This window comes from Diabrotica virgifera, chromosome 7 (assembly GCF_917563875.1).
Source record: "Diabrotica virgifera virgifera chromosome 7, PGI_DIABVI_V3a".
Classification (NCBI taxonomy): domain Eukaryota; kingdom Metazoa; phylum Arthropoda; class Insecta; order Coleoptera; family Chrysomelidae; genus Diabrotica; species Diabrotica virgifera.
The window spans coordinates 196039823-196063503 of NC_065449.1; the positions used below are offsets into that span (position 1 = coordinate 196039823).

At 35.6% G+C, this 23681-nt stretch overlaps 1 protein-coding gene across 1 annotated transcript in view; it reads right to left on the bottom strand.

Moving 5' to 3' along the window:
- Window positions 1-4449: 4449 nt before the first annotated feature.
- The window catches only part of LOC114332297 (reversion-inducing cysteine-rich protein with Kazal motifs), a 408801-nt gene continuing 389569 nt past the window's right edge, over window positions 4450-23681 (bottom strand). The window contains exon 15 of the mRNA XM_050656164.1: window positions 4450-15630. Coding sequence (XP_050512121.1) covers window positions 15393-15630 — 238 coding nt within the window. The 3' untranslated portion in view covers window positions 4450-15392. The remainder of the gene's footprint in view (window positions 15631-23681) is intronic.

Below are 23681 nucleotides of genomic sequence, written 5' to 3' on the forward strand. Positions count from 1 at the left end.
CTCATTTATTATTAATTTTACGACATAACTGTACATAAACAAAAATAAAGAGAATTATATTTTATACAATTTTTGAAACTTCCAATGAAACATCAACCAAACTAAATATATAAAAGGCATAAAAAGACATTATGTACATTGAGTTCACTTAATTTTATTAACTAAATACCTAACTAAATAACTTATTAACTAATAATACAGTTCTTAGCACAAAGTGTCTTCCATTGAGGGGCGATTCTGATAAACTTCTTCATCACAACAATGGTAATTTTTTAAAGCTTGTTGAGCCATTGAGGAAAATTTGATTCTGTTTTATAAGAGCACATTAGAACAACGAATGATAGTAGCAAGCAGCATCACTACTTGGGAAGACGTATTCAAAACGAAACTATTCAGCTCCTCCATGACTAAATCAAAAATAAAGTTTTAAACTTTTGAAATCAGCAAAATTATATATTATGTATATAATATATACGCCAGTCAATGGGAGCAAGAATAGGATATTACCTCCGAATTATATCCTACTGCATGGATTTTAATGAAATTTTGGGCCTAGCGTCTACTTATCTCCTAATTCAAAGTCTACCCTATGCCGATGTGTGCTTTTATCTTGGGGGTGATTCTAAGCAAACACCGTTCTATAATTTTTTTTTGAAAACTCAATACTTTTTGAGTTATTCGTGGTTGAACATTGGCCATTTTCATTGAAACATAATGCCTTTTAGAACGGTTCTTTGCGAATACCTTAAAAACTATGCATCTAACTAAAAAAACTATATTTAACATTTTTGTAAGTTATAAAAAAAAGCAAAGAGACACCTGCCTCCATAACTCTTCTAGTTATAATACAAAAAGAGATATGGTAGGTGAAAATGGTTTGTTTTTTGGTACATTCTCAAATTGGTGTATTCAACTTGATATAACAGAAAAACAGTCAATTTTAGGTGTATAATGCTACCAATACTTTTTGTAGTGCCTGAAAAGATCTTTAAAATGAGCTATACTAGAGGTCTATTACATTAAACTAATGTGTTTTAAGAAAAAATGAGAATTAATTTTAACCACCATCCACCAAAATGTAAATACGTCGTTTTCCTTCTACATTACCTTTTACTATAGTGTTATTTCTATGTTCAGAAAGCTACACGGCACACGGGTTTAAAATGAATGGTTTTTGAAAAAAAAGATAAAATTATAAAGAGCATTTTTAAATTTTCTTAAAAATCTTCCTTTTTCTCCATGTAACTTGAAAACGATAAGAGATACAGTAACGAAAAATAAAAAGGAAATGTTTATCTGAAGAAACCCTACATTTTTGTGTGATATCTTTTTTTCGTATCTCTTATCATTTTCGAGTTACCTGGAGAAAAAGAAGATTTTTAACAAAAATTAAAAATGAGCTCTATAATTTGATCTTATTTTTCCAAAAACCATTCATTTTAAACCAGTCCAACTTTTTGAACATATAAATTACACTATAATAAAAAGTATTGTAGAAGGAAAACGATGTATTTAAATTCTGATGGATGAGGGGTTAAATAAACTTCTCATTTCTTCTTAAAATACATTGGTCATCAATTTTTTTCAGAATATCTCGCTTAGTTTAAATGTAATCGACATTTGGTATAGCTCATTTAAAGGTCTTTTCAAGCACTATAAAAGTTGTAAGTATCATTATACACCTAAAATCGACCGTTTCTCTGTTATTTCAAGTTGAATACACCGATTTGAGCATGCAGCAAAAAAACAAACTCTTCTTACCTACCACATCCCTCTTTCTATTTAACTAGAAGATTTATGAAGGAACGAATCTCTTTGTTTTTTTTTATAACCTACAGAAATATTTTATATAGTTTTTTTTGTTAGATGCATAGTTTTTAAGGTATTCATGAAAATCCGTCCGAAAAGGTGTCATTTTTCAATGAAAATGGCCAATTTTCAACCACGAATAACTCAAAAAGTATTGAGTTTTCAAAAAATAATTTTAGAACAGTTTTTGCTTAAAATTAGATTCTCTGGCCTCTTCCGTGGCTATTTTAACCAAAACATTTTTCACTCTCTAGAAGGGGTGGGAACCACCCCCCAAGATAAAAGCGGACATCGGCATAGGGTAGATTTTGTTTCATGAGCTATTCCCTACTTAGTGTGAAAATGTCAAGTAAATCGATGTAGTTGGATGGAATTTGGAGCCAAATACCCTCATTGACTGCCCTAATAGCATAATTTGAGAATATTAGCAAAATTTAATACCTGATATTTTTGGGGTGGAACAGATGACTATTGTTGTAATTTTTGTCGATTAGGTTCCTGTTCACAAAGTGTTAAAATTGCAGAATATTTTCTTGGTGGGGCGGCGGTTGCCGATCTTACACAGGGCGGCAAAATCCCTAGGGCCGGGCCTGATCTTTGGTGTATTTCTAATTGCTAATTCTAATTCACTTCTGAATATATGGCTTTATGTCATATTTTCCAATCATGGCTGGCGATCATTGAACAAATTTCATTTTCCTTTTCATCTAATTGCTTGTTTTTAATTAACATATTTTTATTGACATCTTTTATTAAATAGATATTCCCTTTACTTTCTTCGTAAATTTCCGTTTCTTTATTGAGAAGACTCTCTATTCTTCAAGGGAGAACAAAGATATCTTTTTAATCTTTAACACGTAATTCCTTATCCATATCATCTAAGTATATCATTTCCTTACTACATCCCGCAATATCTTCAGCTCCTTTTATTTTTCTACTTTTTTTGTGTATTTGCATTTTATTCTTTTTTTATTAATTTCAGTATAATATGTACCTACATCTTTAAGGAAATAAAGGTTTCTTAAGCCGACCGCTCACGGTATTGCGGTGTCGATCGACAAGATTGTCGATGATATTGTTCGTCCGCTATAACTTTTCCCATGCGTCACGATTCATTAGTTGCGTTCGTGGGTACAGTGGATAAATTGTAGCCGACAATTTCTAACCTCACTTAATATAAACAATACCGTTAATATATAAATATACAAGGTATGTTTCATCATCATCATCTTCGTGCTACAGCTCTTAGAGGGCCTCGACCTTCTCAAGCTTTCTACGCCATTCTGTTCTGTCCCTTGCTTGCATTTTCCAGTTGCCGACTCCGATCTTCTCGGCATCCTGTGTTACCCCGTCCATCCACCTCAGCTTTGGTCTACCCTACCCCGTCTTCTCATTCCCGCGGGTTGCGCTATTAGAATCTTTTTTATCATGTTCGATTCAGGGGCCCGGGCTACATGTCCTGCCTACTGCAGGTGGTTTCGCTTAATTATAGTGATAATATCTTTTCCACCAAACGTATGCTTGTAGATATTCTGCAGTTCAAAGTTATATATACGCCTCCATATTCCCTTCTCACAGACCGCTCCGAATATCTTACGTAGCACCTTTCTTTCAAAAATCGACAGAGCGGATTCATCTGTTTTAGTTAGCGTCCATGCCTCTGATCCATATGTGAGAACGGGGACTATCAATGTTCTATACAGCCTTATACGAGTTTTTTGAGACAGACGTTTGTTAGCTAAATACTTTGATATAATATGATAACACCTGTTTGCAAATTATTATTCGTCTTTTTATTTCCTCTGATGTGTTATTATTGGGGTTAACCGATTTCCCTAGATATATGAACTCTTTGACCGCTTCGAAGTTTTGGTCATTGATGATTAGGTATATTTACTTTTAATTAATATTAATAACTAATTATTAAATTATACTAGGTAAATATACGTTGTATATTTATCTATTAACGATATTATTTATATCATTTTAAAGTGCGCATGCGTTTTACTGCTAATTTGTCGCCGACTAGTCGCCGACAGCCACCCGCGAACGCACTTATTTTCAAACAAATTAAGTCAAAACGTAAAGTGAAACGAACGGCGATGTGTATATACATTTTGTGTACTATATTCTATATACTACACACTTTGGCGTACGTTTCACTTTATGTTTTGACTTAATTTGTTTGAAAATGAATCGTGACGCATGGGACAAGTTATAGCGAAGGAACAATATCAATTCTTCAGTACTGCAGCAGACAGGCCAGTCTCGCTGTGATGAAATTGTAACGATTTTGTTGGATGCACAGTCACACACGATCAAAATTTTTGCCAATTAGTCGAACTCGATAAAATTGAACCATGCCGCAGTACCGTAAGTGGCCGGTTTAAGCTTTGCTTTTGGCTTTAAGGTTTGAAGCTATTTTCTTGTAAAATTTTATTATATATAATAAAATAATATATATTATTAAGGATTTAACAACAATTTCAGTGTAAAATGTTAAAATTTTTAAATTAATCATTCACTCATGTGAATCCTGCTCTATTCCTTTGGTAAACCTGAAACTTTCAATCGATTTACTAGTTAGGTACCTACTGTAAAATGGCTGGAATTTTAATGCAAGTTAATTAAACGATAGACTGAACTAAAAACATTTTATTGCCTTTTACACAATATATAATTTGATAAAAACTGGGTAAAAAAACAACAAAAGACTTAAAAAATCGAAATTTGAAAATATACAACTATCGTTAAAGCAATATGGCTAAAATTAGTAAAAACAACAAGAAGAAATGCCCAAATTTTCAATAATAATACAGTATGTTTTAATGATAACTAATAACAGTATTCATGATTTTACTGCGAAATTAATTGCATACGGTTTTATAATAATTACCATTTATATAATAATGACAACAAAGTAGAACGAGAAGTTGAAATGCAAATAATGGCGAGAAACGGATCATTCTTTGCAATGCAACAGATTCTAATTAGTCAAAACTGCCTATAACAAGGTAGAAAAATGCAGCCAGAGAATAACTGAAGAAATTGGGTTTAGACGAATAGTAGCATCGGACCGACAAATAATATTGAAGCCAATCCTAAACGCGGCCGAGACTCACAAATAGTTGTAACGCAATTGATGATGGCGTTACAACTATTTGTGAAACTATTCGCAAAATTTAATTGTCATCAATCTGAAAAAAGTTTTTGTACAACTTTCTGATAAATAAAAAAAAATGTCGCAGAGCTAGAATATAAGACAGGAATGAATGTTATTTTCTAGTCTTTTTTACGTTTCCTACCCTCTCAACAATTGGCAACCTTCATCCCGATTCGAAACTTCTATGCGACTGCTCTAAAAAATGCAGTAGACTTTCAGTTTAACCACGTTCCTAGATGGTTTAGCCATTAAATACGTCTTCTACCTCGGTTTCTTCGTTCTTGTATTTTCTCCTACGTGATAAAGTGCAGAAGTTTGTAGCACTTATCTCGAATAACATGGAAAAATATTGCAACGTTCTAATTTTGGCTTGATTACTCTTTCCAGTAGTATGTCGTTTGTAAGTCTGTCCACAATGCTTATTCTAAGCATTCTTCTGCAAGTCCACATTTTGAAAGCTTCCAAATTAGCGCCCTTCCTTTAGCATCCATGCCTCCACTCCATAGAAGCGGTAGAAGTCTAACTATTAATCTCATAGACTTTATGTTACACAAAAAATTTTTAATTGTGGTAACAGTATCTTGCGTAATTCTTGACTTGATTTTTTTACTAGAGTCGTTGTTCTTAGTTATTGATCCTAAATATTTGTATTACCTATTGGATTTGTTTGCATTGTTCTTGGTGTATCATTAATCTCCTTTTGTCGTTGTTATAATTAAGTGATCACCATAAATTAAGCTTTATTAGTACCATAAATAGATTTTCTTTAATTTCATACTGTTAAATCTAATAATAAAATCATATAAACGTAAGAGTCACCGTCTTTTTCTTAACTGTCATCAATACGACTAAATTCACGCGTAACTTTGATACGGAATTATAAAAAAAATATGCATTGAAATCTAGATCCTGTAATTTTTTGAGAATTATAAAGTGAGTATGAAGACATATATAATTCTTTTTGTTTTTTGGAATTACATCTTCAATTTGCAGTGCACTTCTCGTACACTCTGCCGATAAGGTAGAGTCGTGGTGAGAAAAAGTAGCGTACCCTAAACGTAAGAATGTTGCGACGTCTTCTCTTTTCTTTTTATGGTGTTGAATCGTCGACCTTGAACAAAGATATGGGCAGAAAATTGGAAGCGTTTGAGATGTGACTATATCGGAGAATCATCATCATCATCATCATCATCCAGCCTTCTGCATTCAAAGTTGAACATAGGCCTCCCCTAATTTCTTCCAGTTTTGTCGACCTTGTGCTTTCTGCAACCAATTCCCAGCAATCCTTTTGACGTCGTCTGTCCATCGTGTAGGTGGTCTACCTCTACTTCTTCTGTCTTCTCTTGGTCTCCACACTGTAATTTTTTGGGTCCACCTCCCGTCCTTCATTCTGGCTACATATCCCGCCCAATTTCACTTCAGCCATGCTACTCGCTCTATGACATCTGTGACGCCTGTCCTTCTTCTGATTTCTTCGTTTCTGACCCTATCTCTGAGAGTCAGTCCAAGTAGTGACCGTTCCATTCTTCTTTGGGCCACTCTAAGTTTCGTCGCTGTGGCCTGGGTTAACGATAATGTTACGGCGCCGTAAGTCATGACTGGAAGCACACATTGGTTGAACGTCTTCCTTTTCAAATAATTTGGCAAGTTGCTCTTGAAGATGTCTGATAGAGCTCCATATGCGGTCCATGCTAAGGTGATCCTTCTCTGTAATTCAGCAGTTTGATTGTCCCTGGAAATTTGGATTTCATGCCCTAAGTATTTATATTTATGGACCAATGCTATTTCGTTGACGTCGACTTTTGGATTTTCGCTTGGTACCAGGTTTGTCATGTATTGTGTCTTTCCAAAATTTATGTTTAAACCAACTTTTTTACAACTCAGTAAGCATAGTTCTAATCTCTTTTAAGTTGTCTGTTATAAGAACTATGTCGTCTGCGAATTGTAGGTGAGAGAGCCTTTCACCGTCGACATTTATTCCTTTGGCGTCCCACTCCAATTGTTTGAAAGCATGTTCAATATTGTTCAAGTACTGCCGTAAAGAGTTTCGGAGATAACGTGTTTCCCTGTCTAATTCCTCTTTTGATTTTATAGATTTTATCTTTGTGTAGTCGGACGGTCATGGTTGCATTATTGTATATGTTCGCTATCAGTTTGGAGTACCGATAATCTATACGACGTTCCTCCAATGCTCTCATTATGCTGTTAATTTCTATCGTATCAAATGCTTTGCGAAAGTCTACGAAAGCCAGGACCAATGGTCGGTTGTATTCGATAGATTTTTCTATAATTCCTTTTATGCAGTATAGGTGGTCGTTAGTGCCAAAGTTTTTCCGAAAACCCGCCTGTTCTCTAGGTTGGTAAAAATCCAATTTTGTTTCCAGTCTATTTGTTATTATTCTTGTGAATAACTTGTAGAGGTGGTCTAATAGGCTTATGGGCCGGTAATTCTCGAGGTCTGTTGGATCGCCCTTTTTGTGTAATATGATGATAAGTGCACTGTGCCATCTTGTAGGTGTTTCACTTTGGTGCAGACATAAGTTGAACAATTCCTTTATGTTGTTTAAAAATCAGTCTCCTCCAATCTTTACGGCTTCTATAACGATATAGTCTTCTCCTGGAGCTTTATTTCTTTAAATTTTTCTCAATGCGTTCCTGATTTCGCCTGTTGATTTATCAGGCATCAATTCCGACCGTGGTTGACTAACCTTTTTCCTGAATCTTCTAGTGGCTCATCATGGTTTTGTTGGCTCTTGTATAGTTCTGTATAGAAGTCTTCTACTACCCTTAATAATTCATCTCTGTTGATGATGATAGTTCCATCTCTATCCTTTAATTTCGTTATTTCTTTTTTGCCATTTGTTAATTGTCTTCTTAGAACTTTGAGGCTCTTGTTATCTTCAATTGTTTGTTGAATTTGTTCGTTTTTATATTTTCGGTTGTCCGTCCTAATAGATTTTTGTATTATTTTACTTATCTCTCTACTAAGTTCATGGTGTTCTTTACTTCTATTACTTTGCATTTTTCTCCGCTCTTCCATTAATGCTTGTGTTTGGGGGCTTATTCTTTTGTTGTGTGATGTATTTTGGCAGTGTATCTTCTGGCTCTCTTCTGTAGCTTCTATTATAATGTCATTAAGGGTGTTAACATTTAGGTCTGTATTCCTATCGCTTTCGAGAATGCTGTTGATATGTTCTTCACATGCATTTATATTTTAGGCTCGGTCCAGGTAGTTGTGGACTTCTCTTTGATCATGCGGTATCTCTCTTTCTCAAGGTCTATTTCTATCGAGGCTTTTACCATTCTGTGATCGCTAGCTGTTGAAAACTGGTTTAGAACTGTAACGTCTTTAAAGATTTGCTTCTTTTCGGTGATTATAAAATCGATCTCGTTCTATTCCTAGCTTTTCCATTTGGGCTCTGCCACGTCCATCTACGATGTTCTTTTTTGTAGAAGAAGCTGTTCATTTGGAATAGATTTTTCTCCAGCAGGAAACTAAGTAAAGTTTCACCGGGTTCGTTTCTATCTCCCAAACCAAATTTTCCCAGTGATGTTTCTGTATCGTCTGCCTTTCTCCCCGTTTTAGCGTTAAAGTCACCGCATATTATGGTATAGTGTGTTGTTGTGTAGTTACAATATCGGACAATAGGTACCCAAAATTATGTGGAGTGAACAAGTCACAAATGAGGCGATCCTCAGAAGAATGAAGAAGAACCAAGAGGTACTGACAACCATCAAATTTCGAAAGTTGCAATACTTCGGACACATTATGACAAATGAATTCATATAATATGCCGTCTTAAAAGCCATCCTGCAAGAAACAATATTTGGAAAGCAAGGTAGATGATGAAGAAGAAGAAAGAATCTAACAAAGGAAAAATGTACGTTTTAGAAACAACCAATTTGTTTCTTGTGAAAAATATCGCACTTAATATTTGACAAAATAGGTAACAGGCAATGAAATAAAATTATTTATTGAAAATATGGCAAATCCTCGTTTAAAGAATACAGTAATAAGTTATTCTTTGGTAACATTAAACACATGCAATATTTATAAAATTAAAATGAGAGCTTGTTGAAATTTATGAAATTCTGAAAGATTTATATGTAACTAAATTAATTCATAAATTTATAATTTATTATGTTATAAAAGTTATGGCTTATTTTACAAGTTATGGCTTATATATGTATATGGTTGTATTTTATTAGTTCTATTTCACAACTTATGGCTTAGGTATTATGATTGTTTGTAAGTAGACATTTTCTAATTTTATTGGCGACAGAGTAGCTTTCAAAACAATTTTGAATATTTAGTGCCTGTAAAAATAATATCTTGGTAGCGTAATTATATGATAGGAAATAAGGATAGGAATAAGAACTATAGTAATATTTTATTTATCTAAAATAAAAGAAGTTGTTACTATATCTACTTTAGAACAAAAATGTTGTTTCTGGATTTATTTCATCATCTTCTCATTTAACAGTTTCGTCTTATTTAACACGTCAAATAGACATCCCGATACTACTACTTCGAAAAATATTATTTTCTAATCTCTTTCAAGTAAAACATTTGTTTTCTTCTTCGGCACTTTTCGATTATGGATTAGCAATTTTAAACCTCCACAGCCTTTTGTCCTCCCAGTCACCTTCTTTGAGTTGTCGCTTCATCATTTTCTATACTAGTATACGTTTTCATCTCATCATCCTCTTCGTCTTCTTTCTGGATGTTCCCATTCCATTCCATTACTCTTTTTGGCCATCTATGGGCTGCCATTCTCTGAAAACGACAGTAATTATTGACACATATGGCAACTTTCCTTTGATACACTGGTATTTATTCCATGTTACTCATACCTATCTATCGTTAGGCTCCGTGATTCGCACTCTTCTTTTAATTTTCCATATATTCCATGCCCTCGTTTTATTATGCAAAAGTGACCTGATCGTCGCGAAAAGTAGTGAGCACAATATATTTCCTTGTATAAAGTGGTATCACCTTTTTAAAGATCATGTAACCTCTTCTGTCCACTGTTGGACATAGGTCTCTCGCATTCTTCGCCACTCTTCACGGTTCTGTGCTTCTTGTTGCCATTTCTTGGATATTCGGTTAATGTCGTCCATCCAGCGTGTTGGTGGTCGTCCTCTGCTGCGTTTGTCTTCTCTTGGGCGCCAGTCAATTAGTTTTCTGGTCCATCTTGAGTCTTTCAGTCGCGCTATGTGACCTGCCCAATTCCATTTCAGCTTGGCTATACGTTCAACGACATCAGTGATACCTGTTCTTTTCCTTAAGTCTTGGTTCCTTATTTTGTCTTTTTTTGTCACGCCGAGAATCGATCTTTCCATGCGCCTTTGTGCCACTCGCATTTTTAGTGCTGTTGATTTTGTGAGCGTGAGAATTTCTGCTCCGTATGTCATAATAGGAAGAACGCATTGGCCAAATGTCTTCCGTTTCATAGCTGTCGGGATGTTGCTCTTAAAGATGTCTCTTAGTGAACCATACGCCGCCCAAGCAAGTGTTATTCGTCGTTGAAATTCGCCATCATTTTTAAAGATGGGTCTATATAATTGTTATAAAGTGTAGGTGATAGGCCACATCCCTGTTTTATACTTTTTCTTAGAGTAGTAATTAGTTTGTTAATTTATTACCTATCTTATTATTTCTGCTTATGTCACATTATAATCTGTGTGTTATGTTTATCCATATTTCCCTGACGTTCATCAATCTCATTGCTTTCCATAGTTGTTTACTGGGACACAAGCAGTACTAACATCCTAAACTTTTATAAAATCTAATACCTACCTAGCACAAAGCATCTCAACAGACTTAAGTGCAGAGGAGATGAAACTGCCTGCAGTATCCAATACAGTTATAAGACTAGTGATAGTACAGATTTGAGATTTAAAAAAAAATCATAATAGTATGAGTTAGTATATTGTTTAAAATAATTCCTCCTTCTTATCTCCTGAGCTCTTGTTAAGACGTGTGGTGATGCTCTAAATATCGTTAGCTTGTTGATGAGCTACGATCTTGTCCAAATGGACGGCTTCATGTAGGAATTTTCCCTAATAGTCTTCATTATTTAGTCTGCCCATCTTATTCTAGATCTTCCTCTTAGTCTACTACTTCTTCTTAGTCGGCATTCTACCTTTCATGCTACTATGAAAACCTACTCATTAGTCCCCGTTGTTTTGGCTATGGCCGAAATAACTTTGGTATGCTTTGTTTACTTCTTTTAATAGCCTGGTTGGTTCTGTGATCTGTTCCGAATAGATATCCGTCTGTAAACGCATACAATTCTTCTGTAGATCATATTTTGCAAGCTTCGACCTTGCCTCTGTCGATGTATTTAGAGTCCATTTTTCAATGTACGCGGAAGAAAAATAGAGTCATGTATAACTTACAGTTAAAGTTCTGTCTAGTTCCTTTTTTGAAGTCACCTGAATATGTTTCGCGTACTTTAACTTTGACTGAGTTTTATTATATAGATTTCTTATTAACTAGGTGGTGAGGGAATCTCATATGTAAGTACCATTATAATTCAGAAAGGATCCCATTTTTCTGAATTAAAAGTGCTAGTATAATCCAAGAAATAGAACGACAGCATTAACATTATTCACATAAAATCTAATCCAGGCCATCAAAGACATAATTTTCTTATACCTTTTATACAATATCTTTCTTACTAAATTTCATAAATCTCAACCAGTATAAATCTTAGGGAAACACTATTAACGTAAAAATAATTACAAATTTATATAAACCTTATATACAAATAATATTCTCAAATATGTACATCAGTTTTTATACCTCATATGTAAAATCTACTTACAAAAGCTCTAAAAGTATTTTATATCACAGATATTTCTCTTGTAACAAAGTCTTACGAATATTTTCTGACTTATCATTAATAAACTATTAACAATAAAATAGATTTGGCCTCAGTTCCTTGAGCATAATCACGATTATTATATTTGGTAACGGTTGAATTGTTTGTATTGATTGTACAGATTATCTAACTTTGTTTTTTTTTTTTTTCTAAGGTACTTGTTGTGACTTTAATTAGAATATAAAACTTTAAAACTAGTCCCAGCATATTCAATGTTTAGAAAATGTATTTTATAGTTTTTCTAAAAACTCTGAATGTATTGGTCCACGTGTAATCAAAATAATCTTGGTTTTTGATTTAAAAAAAGATAGACAACTTTTTCAATCAAAAGAGATTTGGGCTACATAAGCATTAACAGCACTCATCACAAACTTTTATGTTGATAAAATATTGTCTTAGCGGGGTTAAAAAATTTTACGTGTTTTGTAATATAAAAATATTTTTCCACCTACCTCTACCGAAAGTATACTTTTCCGGACCTGATTGTAGGGAGCAAAGTTGTACTTTTCCTCCCTAGGGAGGAAAATATTTTTCCTCCTGGGAGGAAAAGTAAAAGTGACGTCATCGTATTTCATTCATGAAATATAACTTATTGACGCCCTGTACAATATCTATTTTCTATTACGTAAGTATCTATACATTTTAACGTATTTATAAAACACCCTGTATTTTTCAGAATGGTAAAAAACAGTAAATTATTATTTTGATTTAGTAATGTTTACATTAATAATTTGACTTATATTTGACAGTTGACAGTTATATTGTACCTACTCGTTAGTTTAGTTCTAATAAATTTTGTTGGTTACTTACATAAATAAATTAAGTAAAAATGAAAAAATGACTTGTTATTTGAGGAAGGTGGAAAAACCATTTGTATAACATGGGAGTAAAGTGCCTTTTCCTCCCTCGAATGATTACTGCCCTCCGCTACGCGTCGATCAGTAAACTTCATTCTCGGGAGGAAAAGAAGCACTTTCCTCCCTTGTTATACAAATAGCTATTGTTTGCAGTATATCAAAAAGTGTTACAAAATTATCGTATTGAGTTGAAAGGGTAATTTAGACACGCAAAATGCTCCAAACGCATCAATATCCTGTATCCTATACTGAAACCAATACTAATTGGCCAAAATGATAGGCCAAAACACAAAAGAGGCTTATCGAATCGATGATGATGACGATATGAAGCATAAAGAACTAATATAGAACTTGCCACACTTAGAAACTCAGTCAAGAGGTTCAAATATTATAGAAACTAAAATTGTGCGACGATTCAACTTATTCAAGACCTCTAATAATGTCACAGTGCCAGATTATATTATTAATGAAGATAATCTAAATATTACTATAAATATTTTTAACATTTCCGACAAGAATCAGATTCCAAACGATGTTTATGCTCTACTTATTGCTTTACCAAAATATTCACGTGCAACTTTCTGCTTTTTGACACCATAGGTACTCATAGGTGTAGGTACACAACCAGTTTTTAGGACTTTTCAATAGTGCCGTCGCACTTCAATATGAGTTGTTTAGCGAATTCGTGTTAATTCATAATATCGCACACCTAGTTCAATAGTGCCACAAGTGCAAAACACAATATTCTCGAGAAATGAGCAAAACGTTCTGTAGTAAATGCGTTATGCCCTGTAAATAATTTATTTTGAGAGTGACTGGCTTCAAAATTACAATTTAGGTAGTAAATTATACACTTATTGGCTGGATCTTATTACAATTTATTACAAATAAAACGTTATTATTGTTTTGATAGTTATTGCGATATTGCATTGTGAAGAAAGTCATTTATAAAACAATACTTAGGAGATACGGCGGCAATATAATTGAATGGCAGTTGTGGCCGTATTGAATTATACTGGTTGTATTGTGGCAGTGTATATTATCGCCACATCTCTCTTGATTTTTGCAGTTGTGGCCGTATTGAACGTATTGAATTTCTTCGGTTGTATTGTGGCAGTGTATATTATCGCCACATCTCCCAGTTATGGCCGTATTGCATTTTCAAAACCTCCAAAAACCCTACAGTGAAATACCGAAGTAACTTACTTTATACTTATCCAGAACAATATTTTAGTTCAGGCTGTATTGCATTAGATGGGCCATTATATAGGCAATATTTTGCAGCCTTAACCCAAAATTCGAATTTTTTGCAGTTGTGGCACAATTGAACTAGGTGTGCGATATGTGGATCGGTTCAGCCGAAGGATGAGTAGTGCGGCAAGAGAAGAAAATTTATAGATTGGTATCACTGATTCACTGATCCCTACCAGTAGGTAGGTAGGTGAGTGATTACAATAATGACGCTAAAGGAAGATAAGCGGTAACAGAGGACTGTGAGGTAAAAATTTATCAAAATTATCAAATCTAATCAGAACTGTCGAACACTTGAGCTCATAGCAATATGAACGATAGATAGAGCCTATGTAAAAATGCACAACACCTTCAAGAAATATCTCTTAAAAAAATAGAAAAAACATATCGAAAAAATCTAAATCATTCACATAAAACAAAGTGTAACAATTTTAAAGTTAGCCAAGTTATTTCATAGGCCAGTACAATCATACATTAATTTATGAGCAACTCACGTATTATTTGTTTTATCAGAAATAAAGGGGTTATCATTTAAGTCAGATTTAGCGTACACATTTTCTTAAAATATAATAGCCCCTTGAAGATTTCCCTTGTGTAACAAAATCTTCTTGATAACACGTGCCCATACTCGGAGACAAAAAACTACTTCATAATATTATAGTGCTCTCAAACTAGATCCTGTGTAGTGTATTGCACTTTAAATATGATATGGTATTATAATGGTAGTCACGCCATCTTAATTGAGATTAGAACACGTATGTGCCTACCCACACACAGCAGTTATGAATAATTAGAAAACTTTTATAACACGGTGAATATTTCTCGTTAAATCACTCATCCGGAAGAAAAGTATCCCAACTCAAAAAAACAACTTTGTTGAATGGAGACAAAAATAGATGTTTTAGATCTTAATTTAACTGTAACTTTTAAACGGTAACTGATAAAATTTGTAAATTAAAAACGAAGAATTTGGATAAGTGATTGTTTCTAATTATTGTGTAAGAAGAAAAACCAAAAAAAAATATGACATCTGATTTAACAGAGAAAAAAGATCAAAATTTTGAGTTACGTCACTTTTCTTTTAAAATATTGGTCACGAATATTTTTAAATGAACGAAAACTACATAGGACACTTCTCGTAATATAACTGTTTTTGTGATAAATAACGATATGTTCACGTCGAATGTCAGAGCTTAACTGAAAAGTGTCATTGTTCCACAATAAAAATATTCATTTTACCGCCAAAGGAATAATGACACAACCGCCATCTTTCGAAGTTGGAAGCAAACATCTATTTGTCATTTTTCCTGGTAAAAGTATACGATATTTAGAGCCAATTTAACAAGATCACTGCAATTATGCATTGTTTGAGTTGTGTCACTTTTCTTCCTGATGAGCGAAATATTACATATATTATTCTTGGAATCATAGAGATGGGACTATTTTTTGAAGAAAACCTACAAGTATCACAGCAAGTATCGATAATCTTAAATTGTTTACATGATTGTTAACAGACGAGCTCATTTGTGTATGAACTATGCTCGCTGCTGTCAAAGAACTGAGGCTCAATTCGCTGACAATCCTGGGACTTTGAATATTGATAAGGCTTGCAATCTTCTCTGCTTCTCGTATGCAGGCCTCGAGTTGCAGATCGGAAGGATTCCTAAAAAAACATTTTTTACGTTAATATACCATAAACTTTATTCAACCAACTAACTTTAAAAAAAATGTAGTTTTACAATAGTTTTATTAGTTTTTTCTTCTTGTTCTTCTTCTGCCTTGAATTCGACATTATGAGGACCTTTTCGTCCTACACAGCACTTTATTTTCCCAGTCACCTTCTTTGAAATCTTTATCTATCATAGCGTTTCCTATGTAGATACGTTTTCCACCTCATATCAGGTCTTCCACCCCGTCTTTTTCCCGGCGGGTCCTAATCTAGTATTCTTTTCGGCTACCTGTGCTCTGGAGTTCTTTGTACATGCCCTTTACCACTGCAGGGCTCTGTTTGCTAACTTTTTTGTAATTGAGCATTCTACTTCCATTGTGTTTTATATTACCTCTGTTCTTCTTATCTATCCTAGATAGATTCTATCTTCTGTTGTGATTTGTAGATATCTCATAGAGTCCAATTCAACTGTTCGTCTTTTATTTTGTATTATTGTTGTCATTGGCCATACTTCCGCTGCATATAGGGTAATATTCAGCACTATGCTGCACTACATGCCCTTTACCACTGCAGGGCTCTGTTTTCCAACATTTTTGTAATTGAGCATTCTACTTCCATTGTGTTTCATATTACATCTGTTCTTCTTATCTATCCTAGATAGATTCTATCTTCTCTTGTGATTTGTAGATATCTCATAGAGTCCAATTCAACTGTTCATATTTTATTTTGTATTATTGTTGTCACTGGCCATACTTCCGCTCCATATAGGGTAGTATTCAGCACTATGCTCTGCGAGATCCTTTTTCTGTTTTCTCTGGTTGGTGTTTTGTTCCATATCACTCCATGTAGTGATTTCGTGACTTGTTTTCCCCGTGCTATTCTTCGAAACTTAATTTCAAATCTGCAACCTCTGATCCACGAGATAAGTATTCAGTCTAACACATATTTATCTTGAGTCGCCATAGCTCATACTTTTCCTTTAATCTCCTTATCTTATATTCCATATCCTCCCTATCTTGGAAAGTAGGAAATGTATCTCTTGTAATCGTATGCCCACTGTTCCACATTTTCTATATCATCTATGTATATGTTAAAAATTGTAGATGATAGACCACCTCCCTTTTAGAGGCCTTTTGTTGCCATTATTGTTTTTGTTATTTCATTTACATAGTAACTTTACTTTCACATGTGTTTCTTTATACAGTTTTGTGGTTACATATTTCTCTGTAACATGCATTCTGCTCATTGCTTCCCACAGTTTTTTCTTGAGCACACTATCGTATGCTTGCTATAAATCGATGAAGGTCATATATCGCACCTCAGTAATATAGAGGCACAATTCAAAAAAGTAGATTTTTGGGAAATCGCGTTTAAAGATTCTGGTTTTCAAAATTACAGCTATTTTTTAACTAACATGCTTATTATTTAAGTTAATGTAAAATAAGGCAGATTTGATATTTGACACTTACAGTATATATAAACAGTAATGTGAAAAATAAAATTAATATAAATAAATTCCATTAATTATATGTAATTGAAAAAAATACTTTCAACAGAAATGTCAGAAATTTCAAACAGAAATAAAACTATTTAAGTTTGATCCCTTATATTATTAATGCCCTGTCACTGTTTATGCAAAATAGCGATCTATTAAGAATTAGACCCATCTATTTATTATATTTTGCATATTATAACGGCTCAACTAAAAATATTCTATATAATACAAAATGTTAAAACACAAACTAACCAGGATTTTCGTCATAGAAAGACATGTTACTGATTGCTCCCTTGTAGCAGTAAAAACCAGAGGTGGCCTGGGAGAGTGAGAGAGAGGCACAAATATAGTTTCTTTTTACAAATATATTTACCGAACCATTCATGTTCTTTTTATCCCTTTGTCAACGCTAACCGGTAGAGGTAGAGAATTTCATTTTGTGTCTGTATCATTTAAAATCACAGTTAACACAAATTTTGAATTAGGCCCTTATATTACTGAGGGTGCGATATGTTTTTCTCTTTGTTCTTTTATATCGCTTGTCTCATGATGACTATATTATTTTCTAGAAATAATCTGGCTTTTCGGAATATGGCTTGTTCTTTGCCACAATCAGGCCCGGACTGGCCCGCCGGCCCACCGGCCATCGGGCCGATGCCCCTTTTGCCTTGGTTACTATCTATCCATTAAAAAAATTAAACGCAGAAAAAAATTTTTTTTTTGAACTGTTACACAAATATGATGCAGCTACCATTCCCCTAAAAAATGTTTCTACTTGCTTGTGATTTCGCCGTTTGGCACCAGAAACCTACATAATGATAGTCCTGTCGCCAGGGGGGGTACAACGGCCTCGTTAATTCAGATGGACTTACTCAAGTTTTTTTTATGTATTTTGACCCGTAGAACACGAATTTTTTGGGTAACAGTTGATCCGGATGTCGATAAGATTGTTATAGACCAAGAACTTGAGGAATCAAATAACAGCGATTTTTGGCAAAACAAAACAATATTTTGTATTTTTTGGGCCATTTTAAGTAAAAAATATTTCTACAAGTTTTTTCGTAGGATGCACAGTTTTCGAGATAAACGCGGTTGAACTTTAAAAAAATCGAAAAATTGCAATTTTTGAACCCGAATAACTTTTGATTAAAAATAAAATAGCAAGTCTGCTTACCGCATTTGAAAGTTTAAGTCAAATTATATCGGTTTTGATTATTTGCATTGGTAAAAATTTATTTTTTTATTGTTTAACAAAGCTATAAACACGTAGGGTTTCCCGTGCTTTTACATGCGTTTTAACGCATGTAACGTAGAAATAGTCTTGATTGCACTAGTACCTATTCTACCTACTCGTTCGATTTTAAATGAGAAATCATAGAAACATCACTCACGCACTAGTTGTTTGTAGCTTTGTTTAGCAATAACACAATAAATTTTTAGCAATGCAAATAATCAAAACCGACATAATTTGACTTGAACTTTCAAAGGCGCTAAGCAGAATTGCTATTTTATTTTTTAATCAAAAGTTATTCGGGTTTAAAAATTGCAGTTTTTCGATTTTTTGAAAGTTCAACCGCGTTTATCTCGAAAACTGTGCATCCTACTAAAAAACTTGTAGAAATATTTTTTGCTTAAAATGACCCAAAAAATACAAAATATTGTTTTGTTTTGCCAAAAATCGCTGTTATTTGATTCCTCAAGTTCTTGGTCTATAACAATCTTATCGACATCCGGATCAACTGTTACCCAAAAAATTCGTGTTCTACGGGTCAAAATACATAAAAAAAATTTGGGTAAGTCCATCTGAATTAACGAGGCCGTTGTACCCCCCCTGGCGACAGGACTATGAAGCCAGTGGGTACAACAAACTACCAGATATCAGATAATCAAATAACGTAGGCTATTCGGGCGCCTTTCGTGGATATCAATATTCGCTCCGAGAACGCGCAGCGCCTTCGAAGACCATTTTTACGATTCGGGCGCCTTTTGTAGGTATTAATGTCCGCTGTTTCTGTTATAATAAATTGCTTAGATGCGACAAACGGCGCCCTCGAAGACCATTTTTACGATTCGAACGCCTTTGTGTGTATCAATATCTGCTCCGAGGACGCGCGCGCCCTCGAAGACAATTTTTACGATTCGGGCGCCTTTCGTAGGTATCAACATCCACTGTTTCTATTATAATAAATTGCTTGTATGCAACGCACGGCGCCCTCGAAGACTATTTCTACGATTTGAGCGCCTTTCGTGGGTATCAATTTCCGCTATTTCTATTATAATCAAAAGCTTAGATGCAACGCGCGGCGCCCTCGAAGACCTTTTGTTGGTATCAATATCTGCTCCGAGGAAGCGCGGCGCCCTCGAAGACCATTTTTAAGATTCGGGCGCCTTTCGTATCCACGGTTTCTGTTATAATAAATAGCTTAGATGAGTCGCGCGGCTATTTTACGATTCAGGAGCCTTTCATAGGTATCAATGTCATCTGTTTATATTATATTACAATAGTGTTACATCCCACAATTGGCCTAATGAGTGCAGTTTTCTGCGCGCCATAACTAAATCATACATACAGGATTTTTGCACCCTAGAATCATACATCATAATGAAGCCAGTGGGTACAACAAAATTCAACTCGTATCAGGTAATCAAAGGACAACACACATAGCTCGAAAATGGCACCCAGGTTTTCTGACCTCTTTTGGTTCAGTTGTGCGGCGAGCCTTAGCTTCTCCGGTATGACTCCGTCTATGCCAGGTACCTTTCGGATCTTTTTCCATCCAACGGCCTCGCCAAGTTCCAACTCAGTAAAGAGTACCGTCTTTATGAAACAAGTAACACTTAAACGTCTGTTCTCCACTTGAGGAAAGCGCTCCCGTATTAAATAGTCTCTTCTCCTCGGGCAGGGGATAGTGTGTCTTTTCCCCTTCTGTTAGATACACACCATCTTGAAACACTGTCCCCAGATACCTCTTTTGAGATCCTGAAGCAGGTTACTCCACTTTTCTCTCTTAAATCAAGTAATCTCATTTATGTACTGGTTCTGCATTCGCTTTAATTCATTGATTCTCTTTTTCCTGCTTGAAATTTTAATAACCTCTTCCACTCCATTCTTACTCTCATACAATTCGTTCTCTGATATTTAAGCCCCTCATTCTACCAGTACGGTTATTTTCTTTCATACCACCCATTTGACCTAACACAAGCCAACTCCGGTGCCCCACTCAGATCCTCGATCAACTCACTCACATCCTCGCATCTCAGACCAATCAAGCTAAAAGCACCCACAAAGACTTACTCATTTAAAAATCTGTTTAGATCGATATCTTCATCTTTCCGTTTCTTCCTTTTGCTCGCTAGTTCAAAACTCACATATTTATGTAAGCTGAGTGATTCTTCTTTTAAAACAGTCCAGCTTACGACCCTGTTTAGAAGTAACGTTGAAACCAGCGAGATGTCCGGAAAGTATTTACTATTACCTACGAACGTAGGTGCATGGATCCATTATCATAGGTATTTCCCTCTCCCATCTTGAACTCTTTGGTTCCATGGACGATCGTTCACATTCAGGTTACCGGCGCATCCCCTTGTCCATCTTTTATTTCAAAAGTTCTAGAATTATATTTCTCTATACTTACGCACTCTTTTAAGTCAGACATTGTCATTCTAGTTGGTCGGAGTTGGTCATTCTAGTTATTCTGGTGTAACAAACTCATGTATTGATTGGTATAGTACTGTTCTCTTAGCATTGTCGTACGCGGCTTTGAAGTCAACAAATAGACGATGGGTTTTACCATCGGTAACCGGAGACCGGTACACTCTCCGTCCCAGCCTCTTGGATAATCGAGTCAATATACTCTTCATATACTCAAAGCGGGACATTTGGTGAAACATAGCAATTGCACACCATCAGGTATCAAACTTGTACTTCAACATACCGATTCTTAACAAAGTGTCTGGTGATGCCAACTCCTCGGTTCATCACGTATATGGTCACGTTAGATCTCTTATCTTTAATGATTCTTTGTTGAGAGACTAAATGTGATAACATTCCCTTCGTGTGAGTACCTCTGCAACGTCGTGAGCGGCCCTCGCCCTTCCCATATTTATTTAAAGGAACTTCGAATTAGATGGTTCTTATCTCTCTAACATACCTATAGGCTGTCTGAGTTCTGGTCCTAGGTGCTTTCATCCACCCTTTCCTCATCCCTTGTGGCCGGGTGTCTCTTAAGCCCCCGCTTTTCGAGGATGAGTTTTTTATACTGCGGGCACTGTAAGCTGTCGGCTCTGTGACCGGATTCTTTACAAGTGAGGCAAAAAGTCGCCTTACTGTAGTAGGAGTCCGTCATGTTTTCTCCCTTGCAGTCGGTTTTACTATGCCCGAACTGCAGGCATCTAAAGCAGCGCTGGGCATGCAGTCTCTCTCGAATCTTGCACGAGTTCCAGTCAATTGGTATATGTTTTCTTTCCAGGGGCTTCTTGGCTGTGATGCGTGTCAGTCCGACCATGACGTTTGTGCTCCCTTCTCTATTTTCCCTTCCTCCGTGCGGGCCACGATATTCTTCTTCAGGCGCTTGGCCTGTTCTTTCCCTGCCACTTTGAGGGTGAAGTCCTCGTCCGTAGTATTCTTAGCGCTTGTGATGCTAATCGCCTCCTTCTTTGTGTCTAGGCTACCCTTGATTTGCTTGAGCAATTCGGCATGGGATTTTCTACCTTCCTTCGTGATCACCTTCTGCGTCTACATCCTACTTTCCCCGCATTCATACTCCACCTGCGCGAGGTGAAAGTCCATACCCATAAATGTAACTTCCAGGAGCTTCCTGAAGTTCCTACCTTTGTAGCCCCCACTACTCTTAGGGACGCCTCTCTGGTCCCCAGTATCTCCATGTCTTTCCTCAATTTAGAAATAATTGCCAGTAGTCTCTTGTCCCCGTCGATTTCCGTCACCCCTTTCTCTACAGGGACCATGAAAATATTCTGACGGTTTTCCCGGTTCTCTTCCTTCTGACCCGTCCTTGTCATCGTGCTCATAGTACTAAGTTGGAAGTACTCCACCTTTCCTGGTCTGTATGTACCTCCTGCACATACTCCCAGTTCCTGTTTTTCCTTGTCAGGTCGTGGAACCTTTCCCCCTCACTGAATCCATGACCACTACTAAGTCGCATGTAGGTTTATCCTATCTTCCCGGTTTGGTGACCCTATAGTGAGCTTCTTCCCATCTTTATGATGTCCTTTATTTTTTAAAGCCTCTTTCTCCTGAGTTCAGAACCGTTGCGATCATTTCTATCTTTTCTTCACTAAGTTTTTCGGGAAAGAACTCTTCGAAGCCGACCTGTGTGGACACTCCTGCCGTTTCCTTAGTCGTTCCTTCCTCACCGGTTTGCTCTACTATTCTATTTCGTTTCTCAATGCTGCCGAGGGCGACTTGTCTGAGATTGCTCTTCATGTCTTTGGTGACTATCTTTAAGTTTTTTACCTCATTCTTAATCTCGACCTTCGTGTTTGTATGGTCGGACATTAGTTTCACTAAATTATTTGAAACTCTGGTAAGTTTATCCATTGTTCTTACCATGACTGTTATGTCGGAGCTCTACTCCTTCTCTCTAGGTCTTTCCTCCCCAAGTGAGGAGCTCCTTTGCAAGGTTGTCTCCCCGGGGAGATCCGTCTTGGTCAGGTCCCTACCACTGACCGGAGATCTTCGAACAGATCCCATTCTTCCGAAGATCATAGTCTCTTTCTTCCTCTTTCCCTCTTCGCTTAGAATTTTTCCTTTGTTCCCTTTACTAGAATGAACACCTTATAATCTCATTCATACCTTGTTAAAGCTGCACCACCACCGGTGACACGCTCCATTCAGACTTCGTTTTGTTTTATTTTTTCCTAAGTGATTAAATACTTATCCATATAGTTCCCGCGATTAGGAGAGAATTATACTGTCCGGCGAGGCAGTGAGCCCTTGCCCACGCTAAGGCTTGAATTACAAAGGACTTTCGCCAGTTCTCCGAGGGCTCCGTTTGCGAGCGACTGACATTAGGCCATTCACTGCTCATTTACGGATCACCTGAAACAGTGTGATTGCGGCTTTTTTATCGAGGTTTACTCTGCTATTTTAGAGCGCTCTAAGAATTCGAAATGATTTTAAAAGTACCTTCTGTTGAACACCAATGATCATGATTGTTGATCAATGTTTTTGAACCAGTAGGTTCTTCTGCTTCATAGACATTAAAGTATGAACCAGTCTTCATAGACATTCAATCAAATTATATAACAAATATAAGACATTAGTACATATTGTCATTTGTATTATGTAAAATTGTTATTGTTAAGTTGTACAGCCCTAGGCCTCCAAGGCCTGTAGAGCAGGTTAAATAAATAAATAAATAGATTCTTCTGTAGAAGCAGTTGAAAAATGGTAAATTACTTTATTGTTTAAATTAATATTAAACTTAAAAAAATTCACAAGTAATATTAATTTACTTTACATGTAGGCCTGAATCTTGCGTACCAAAAAAAGTTGTATAATAGCAAGCTGAAAATTTGTTAATAAGTTAAC